The following is an 8,326-nucleotide window of genomic DNA, read 5'->3' as shown; positions in this document are numbered from 1 at the left end:
TTCGAGACTAGATATTTACATATGCATTTATCTCTAAACTTTTTAATTTATTATTTGGTTAACTATCATTTGGTTTTTACTTGATTTTCACATGAAATTATTGTTTTTTTTTAATATATGCAACCTTATATAATATTTTTTTCTTTTGATTTTATTCAATTGATTTTTTTTATATGTATATCTATTTCTATTATAATTTGGTTCAGTATAAAATTTAATTTTAATAAACAAAATCATCAAGCACAACTAGATAAATGACCTATATTGCGAGATTAAATATCTTAATTTGTATCTATTTCTTAATTTTTTCAGTTTCGTCTTTAGTTATCGTTAATATTTTTTTATTTTTTAATACAGATAGTTTTTAATTTATTTAATTAAATGCATGTATAATCCTTTTGATTTATATTCATGATGTTTTAAGTAAAAAAAAAAGTGTTGGAAAAGCTTGTGTATTAAAAACAAATTGAAAAAAAAATATTCGGTTCGTCGTGAAGCGCGGATTAAATACCTAGTTGCTAACTAAAAGAGATAAAGGCTACGCACAAAAACTATCTTTTTTTTTTTCAAAAGAAAAACATACACATAGAATTGAAGAGTTAAGCATCATTGCATGTGTGTCAACATAAAAAAAAGAAGTTGAGAATAATTATATTATACGTAAAACTAAAATGTGTGGGAAAAACACTATGAATAATCTATAATTTTTTCCCATTTTACCCCTCTCAAAACCAGCCAAATACATATTTATATGGGGTATTTTTCTCATCTAACAGAGGTCCATCTATCATTACCACATTGATAAGAGATATATTTATCTTTTGATGTTTGTTATGCCATTGGAATAAAAAAATTTAAAGTCGGTGCCTAGGTACCATTTTTAAAATTTTTTATGCACGATGAAATAACTGAACTACCCCTAAACAATTAAGTCTTATTCACTGATAGCCAGAGATATTTGATATTTTTCATAACAATTTTTCTGTAATAATTAGTTGGTGGAGGGGCTTCATTGAAATTTTAAATTTTAATATGCAATGAAAATACTCGGATGCCTCCAGGATCAAGAAATTTAAAGCTTCCATAAAGAGTTTTTTTTTTCTTGGCTTTTTGTTATTCTCACGAGGGATTAGGGGCACTTTGATCTTTTAATAAGTATTAAATATCAATAAAAAAAAATTTTGATTGCACGGACACACGCCAACAAGTAGACATCACGCACACACATTGAACTCTTGTTGTCAAACAATGCCATTTAAAAGTGACATTGGAAGCGCACTAACATCCTCTATATGATAGTATAATGTGTGCACGCGACGGAGCTTTGATTGGGACTCGATAAACTTTTCTCTTCTCCTCTCTATTTTTTTTTTTTTTATTGCCAATGTATGGTGAGTCCAAACATTTATTTTGTATATCTAGTATAATTTTTATTCTTTTGATTACTCTATATTTTGTTTTTTTTTTAATTCTATTTTGTTTGATTTTTTTTTAATTTCATTTGTCATTTAATATAATTTGATTTTTATGACAAATTTAGTTCCTATTCTTTTAATATTTTCATGTCTTTTACTAATTAAATTTTATTTTCAATTTCATCAATAGAAATTTGATTTTAATTTATTTTCATGTTGAATTTGGTCCCTGTTTTTTTTTATTATTTTGAATGCTTTTTTTTATTGTAATTCTTCCTAATTTAGTCCCTTGACTTTTTTTTAGTTAAGAATTTTTCTTTGTTGTTTTTTCTCATTCTATGGGATTAGTCATGTTGTCATAGCCAAGATAACGAGTTTTAAAGTTTAACACAGGTTAACTTTTGTTTTTTTAGATTATTTTTTTAGATTAATTTATTTTCAATATTGTCCTTCAAAAATTGATTTTTTTAAAAAAATATTGTCTTCGCCCTTTTACAAGGTTAGTCCTGTCGTCATGGTCAGAGTAATATGTTTTGAAGTTTAATATAGATTGACTTTGATTTTTTAGATCTTTTATAAAATTGATTTATTTTCAATTTTTTCCTTCAAAATTGATTTTTCTTTAAATTATTCTTCATGTTTTTCTTTTTACTTTTCTTTATGTGGGTTATTCCGATCCCAAGTTGACTTGAATTTTTCTTCCATTGCTTTTTTTTTTTTTTGTTTCATCGTTGAGCTTTTTTGTGTTTTTGAGAATCTTGCTTAAACTGTTTTTTGTATTTGTTTTTTATGCAACCGGTCACGAGTTTTGAAAGTTAGCTCAAGCTAACTTTATTTATTTTAAGTTCATCTTTCAACATATATATATTTTTTAGAATTAATTTTCGTATTTTTTTCACTTTCCTCTTTATTAGTCTATCATGATCTTGTGTCCCTATGGTCGTGGGGTTAGAGAATAAACCTAGGTTGACCCATTTTTTTTAATTGTTTTTTTTAACCTTTACTCTTCAATAAAAAGTTGTTTAATAGTTGGACTTAGTAGTTTTATTTAATTTCTTTTCATTGATGATTTTTATTTTAGTTTTATTAGCACATATAATTAATTATATGATTGAATAAAAAATTATTTAAAAAAACAACATCTTAACATGAAAAAAATTTATAATGTATTTTGATTGAGGCACCAAGGTTTAACAAGTTAACTATATAAGTGGTTTTGAAGGAATCCTGACTGGTGAGTTTCGAAACTATGAAAAAACCCCATAATTCTCTGCTATTTTTACCAGCAACCAAAATCACAGATCCAGTCAGATAAAACCCCGTAAGACCAAACCCACTCCTATTCTTCCCCGTCAAATCAAATACATCCTCCAACTCCCAATCCCCACAATTTTTGACAGAAGCTAAAAAATGCCAACATTCTTGCACCAAAGACCTCTCCACGGCACAGTCTCTGATCCCTACCCGCTATCACCACGCCAATCTTCCTCCTCCCAACGACAAATTTCACTCTTCAGCCGCACAGGCCTAATAGCCTTACTATCCCTCCTCCTAATTCTAGGCGTAATCTTACCCTGGGCAGGCACACCCTCATTTTTCTCAGCAACAAATCCTGCCTCGCTTGCAAAATGGCAACAATACACACTACCCCAAGCGGTGGCGTTTGTTGCAAAAAACAAGACAGTGATTGTTTGCGCAGTTAGCCAACCTTACTTGCCATTTTTAAGTAATTGGTTGATCAGTATTTCGAGACAAAAGCATCAAGATAAGGTTCTTGTTATTGCCGAGGATTATGCTACTCTTTATAATGTCAATGAGAGATGGCCTGGTCATGCTGTTCTTGTGCCTCCTGCTCCTGATTCACAGTCTGCTCATAAGTTTGGTTCTCAGGTACTAAATGCAATCCCCACCCCCCCTTCTTTTTTTTAAGTGAATGCTTTGATTTTTAACTAAGTTCGTAATTGCAGTCAACAATTATTGTTTGTGGCAAATTAAATTACTGTGGTTTGCTATTTTTGGAATTTTGATTTGAAAGTGACAACAAGAAGTTTTTTCGCTTGATTAATAGGATTTATTGTCCTTTTGAAATGATCTTAATTGCCTTCCTTGGATAGGGATTTTTCAATTTTACATCTAGGAGGCCTCGGCATTTGCTGCACATTTTGGAGCTTGGGTATAATGTGATGTACAATGATGTGGATATGGTGTGGTTAGGAGATCCTTTCCGGTATTTGGAGGGAAACCATGATGTGTACTTCACCGATGACATGGCTGCGGTACGCATACTAACCTGCTCGTAGCTTTGATTTGTGGTGATTTTGAGTTTGAATTCACATATAATTTTTTACTATGACCGCTTAATCTGATTATTGAAAACAGTGGTGGTTAACTTGATTTGAATCTCACATGTTCTTGTTCTCGCGTACCCTATTTAAATCAGTGTGATACTGGCATAATGTTTACTGGAGAGTTTGACGGGGTTTGGTGTATATTGGCTGAAAATCACACCATGAGTTAACTTTATTTTTCATAATTTTAGATGCTACCTTGAACTCTCAAATCGTGATATCCATGTCTTTAGATCTCCTGCTTTCTGACTCTTGAGCCAATTAATACTTGTTATTGGAGATAACCCTTCATCGTTAGATGTCTTTTTGTAGCCAATGAACAGGTTGACAATGGATCATTTCCATGCTAAGTCTAGTTTAATTCCATTTCTGGTGACATTGATGGTAGATGTTTTCGTTTTTCTTTTTAGTATTTTGATATTCATATACAACAATGACTGCAACAACAGAGCCTTGATTCCAAACTAGCTGGCATCAGCTACATGGATCCTTTCGCATCATTCTTCATGATCGTATGTAGTTTGATATTTATATTGTTAGTGAAAACCTTAGACCATACAGTGAATTGGTTTCAGCAATCTTTGTGATAAACATTTGCGGTGCCTTTTTCTTTGCATTACCAGGTGAAGCCACTGGACCATTCCCATGATTTACCACCACCAGGTAAAAAGGGGCGCACTTACATATGTAGTTGCATGATTTTCATGCGTCCCACTGATGGAGCAAAGCTAGTTATGAAGAAATGGATTGAGGAACTTAAAGCTCAGCCTTGGTCCAAAACAAAGAAAGCCAATGATCAGCCTGCTTTTAACTGGGCATTGAATAAAACAGCTGGACAGGTTTTTGCTGACCTTTTAGCGCATCCACATTCTACAAATTGGATTATTGGAAACCTTTTTCTTTGTTTCTGGTATAAACAATTCTAATTAAGGTATTGGAAAGGTGTGGACAGTGCTTTGACTATTGAGGCTTACAGCTGGAGGAAATTTCAAATTTATGAAGAACCAAAAAACTGAAATGAGTTCAAATTTGCATGCAGAAGACAAATAGTATATTTATGCCACATAGGTTTTCCATGGGTTTTCTAATGGTGCATCAATTACGTTTTGATGCTTGCGTATTCATGATATGTCTGCAGGTGGATCTGTATCTTCTGCCCCAGGCAGCATTCCCAACAGGAGGATTATACTTCAAGAATCAGACATGGGTGCAGGAAACTAAGGGAAAGCATGTCATCATTCACAACAATTACATCACAGGTTTTGAGAAGAAGATAAAGCGTTTCCGTGATTATAGTCTCTGGTTGGTGGATGATCATGCAAGTGAGTCCCCCCTTGGAAAATTATAATGAATCAAAAGACCCTTTGAGTTGGTGTGCCTGCATGGCTAATCACACTCTTTCTTTGCCTTGGATGAAATGGGGTGTTTCTGCCCATCAGCTGTTGGCCATGGAACCGTATAAACAGTATGGAGGATCGGGAGCTTGAGTGTTTTTCTTTCTGCCATTTATTTCATGTTAATAGCTGAGCGCTAGCTTAAGGGTGGATTACTTTTGAAATGGCTCGGTTTATATTCTCTCTCGTAGATGGAATTCATTTCACATAGGAAGTGCAAAGTGCAAATTGGGTGGAATTCATCTCCCCACTCGGCCACAGTTGGATCTCTGTTTCATATTTTACCACCCTTTAGTGATTAAGCCAACGAGCTACTCGCATAAATTTTTATGCAAACACAGTTTTTCTCCGCTGTACAAAATCAATCAGGTCTTCTGAACTCTTTCCAGATCAATTATTGTATCATTTGTGAAGTTCCCAGTCTCGTATGCTCCGTGAATAGAAGCATTGATGCTGCTCGACGGACGGTTTGATATTGTTATAGTGGTTGTGGTTGGTTTTTAAAATAATTTTTATTTGAAAATATATTAAAATAATTTTTTTTATTTTTTAAAGTTTATTATTCTCAGCATATCAAAAGGAACTAAAACATTAAAAAAAATTCTTTTAAAAACATTTTTAAATCACAAAAAAGATTATAATTTTTAAAACAGTAAAGGCAAAGTGTAAAACCAACTCAGCGGTTTCCTATGATTTTTGAAACAGTAGAGGTAAAGTGTAAAATTTAAGTAAAATATTCATGGTAATTTCCTTTTATTTTTATTTTTTTATTTTAAATTCTAGAGATTTACTTGTTTGCCCTGGTCGAATTGCGCTGGGATTTCAGAATTTGTCGAAAGAGCCTGATGTCAATCTCTACGAGTAGAGCCTAATTCTCTAACCTGCAGCTGGCAATGGCATTGACTCCAGATCACGTGAAAAAAGAAAAGAAAAGGAAATAAATTAATTATTAGTGGTCGGGAAAATAAAAATATTTAGTCCTTTTGTTTCTAAAATAAGTTGAGCAGTTTGTATAATTTTAAGAAATAATTAATCAATCTCCACACTATGAAATCTATTTGTAACTTAATCACTTTCATCCATTTCACGTTCTTTTCCAAATTAATCTATTTTCTTATTTTAAAAATAAAAGAAGTTGATAGTGTGAAAAGATTAATAAGAAAAGAAAATATTTTTTAAACTGTCAGCGCTAATCAAGAAACTAATCAATTAATTTTTAAAACTAAAAGTACTATTTTATATTCTTAGAAAACTAAAAGGATTAATTTATAATTTACTCCTCTCAGTACAGAGCATTGACTCCCACTTCTGGAGACATCTGTTGGATCCCTGGATACGTGGCAGTTCTCACTAATTCATCCCGTGAAAGTTCATAAATAATGTCTGAGTTGACATTAGTTTGACTCCACTGGGTATTACCTTGTCACAGGAGACAGTCACGACATGAGAAAGTTGGTACGTTGATAAGATCACTATGATTAAGAGGTCATAAGTGTTTTGATTAGTCAGCATATTTTAAAAAAAATAAAAATAATTGTATATGCAAGAATATATAGGGAAGTAGTATATTTAAGAGGGTTGTAATTAGCATATGTAATGCGTGAGCTATGTATATTAATTGCAACTCATGTGGCATTATAAATGGTATCTGCAACTCTTCTAATGAAAGCATCCTAGGGCAAACTATTCTGCTATTGACTGCTTGCCTGAACAAATAACAATTTACACAATTATAAATAACAAGTTTTTTAGCATCAAAACAATTCACTTTGAAAATTTATACTGGGGATTGACAAAAAAAGGACATTTTATTAGAAATTAAGCTAACTATACTTCTATTTATAATTCTCATAACATGTAATAACTTGTAACTATATCTAATAATTTTCCCAACTCGTATAAGTGCTTGGAGCACTTGTGTACGAGTTTGTAATATACATGCAGGTGTGAGGATGATCAATAACATCTTAGCTCATGGACGGGTTTGAGACTCTCGTGGGCGAGCCTGAGACTCTTGTTAATGGACGAACATCCTTAACACTCCTGCGACAAACAATCATATTTTTCACTAATGTTGCTTCAAGACGCTCAACCTCTTGAAGTTCATTACAATATAAATTAAGCATAATATTGATCACAATACTTCTTATCTCATTGTCACTTTTACGGATAGTCGTTATTATTTGCCAAGCTTCATATGCCAAGTAATTAATTTATATACATACATCAATAACAATTAGTAGTCGTCATCCATTATAAAATTAATTTGATATTTAATAAATATAAAACAATATTGCATATCAATCAATTATATCTTGGATATCAAGGGATATGGTACATTGGATTTTGTGACATCTTAAGAAACGTGGCCAGATTAGTGTAATAAAACGACGCATACTGAATAGATATCATGGTACATTAGATTTTGACTAGAAAAAAATTCATATGAAAAATTTTAATTGTTTACTCAACTAGTACCTCTATAATTTTTTTTAAAAAAATCCTTTGCATATCAAATATATAATGAACTTATTATGTATATAAAGTAAAACAAATTAAATACACATACCAAAAATTTGTTGTTAGATAAAATAATAAACCACTATCAAGATTTTTTTATCCATTATTTTTTGACATACCCGCATAGCGTACAATAATACTAGTTATTTAATTAAAAATCACTCACTATCTCTACTTTCTTCTTCTAGAAATATCATCACTATTTTTTTTCCTTTTCCTCTTTGGGTTTGAGATTCACCAGAGTGTCATTTCAAATTGTGTTTCATGAATTTTTTATATATATTAATATCAAAAATAATTTTTTAAAAGTAATATAAATATTATTTTAGTATATTTTCCAGTAAAATTTACTTTAAAAAACAACCGTTATCCCACTCTCAAATATCTTCTAAATATTACTATTTAAATCCACGTGTTTTTTTTCACACACACGCATGTATATAACAAATCTCATCAATAATTTGAAGCTGCCATCATTTTTATTGAAATTTATTTTCACAAGATTATTAAATAAAAATTATTTTAAAAAACAACTTCTAATATAATCAGAAATACCCGTTAACCATATTAAGAGCATATACTACCTTGATTAGATACTTCTATTCTTGCCACGATTCTAACTCCAAGCCGTGGAGAAGGAAATAATTTC

The 8,326-nt window shown here is 31.2% G+C and overlaps 1 protein-coding gene across 3 annotated transcripts; it reads left to right on the top strand.

Annotated features, from left to right (window-relative positions):
* Nucleotides 1-2,637: 2,637 nt before the first annotated feature.
* LOC133681717 (UDP-D-xylose:L-fucose alpha-1,3-D-xylosyltransferase MGP4-like) lies at nucleotides 2,638-5,570 on the top strand. 3 transcript variants are annotated; one of them, XM_062104828.1, is made up of 5 exons: nucleotides 2,643-3,305; nucleotides 3,530-3,691; nucleotides 4,387-4,602; nucleotides 4,902-5,085; nucleotides 5,203-5,570. In XM_062104828.1, exons 1-5 carry the CDS (start codon nucleotides 2,826-2,828, stop codon nucleotides 5,223-5,225), a joined length of 1,065 nt encoding a protein of 354 aa, XP_061960812.1. In that variant the 5' UTR covers nucleotides 2,643-2,825; the 3' UTR covers nucleotides 5,226-5,570. The 3 variants fall into 3 exon arrangements, with proteins under 3 accessions (XP_061960813.1, XP_061960812.1, XP_061960811.1); XM_062104829.1 differs by lacking the exon at nucleotides 5,203-5,570 and having other exon boundaries at nucleotides 2,638-3,305; nucleotides 4,387-4,694; nucleotides 4,902-5,030; XM_062104827.1 differs by having other exon boundaries at nucleotides 2,647-3,305; nucleotides 4,902-5,570.
* Nucleotides 5,571-8,326: the final 2,756 nt, after the last annotated feature.

Source organism: Populus nigra, chromosome 2 (genome assembly GCF_951802175.1).
Source record: "Populus nigra chromosome 2, ddPopNigr1.1, whole genome shotgun sequence".
NCBI lineage: Eukaryota > Viridiplantae > Streptophyta > Magnoliopsida > Malpighiales > Salicaceae > Populus > Populus nigra.
The sequence above is the reverse complement of the archived record's forward strand: the minus strand, read 5'-3'. Positions and strand labels throughout refer to the sequence as shown.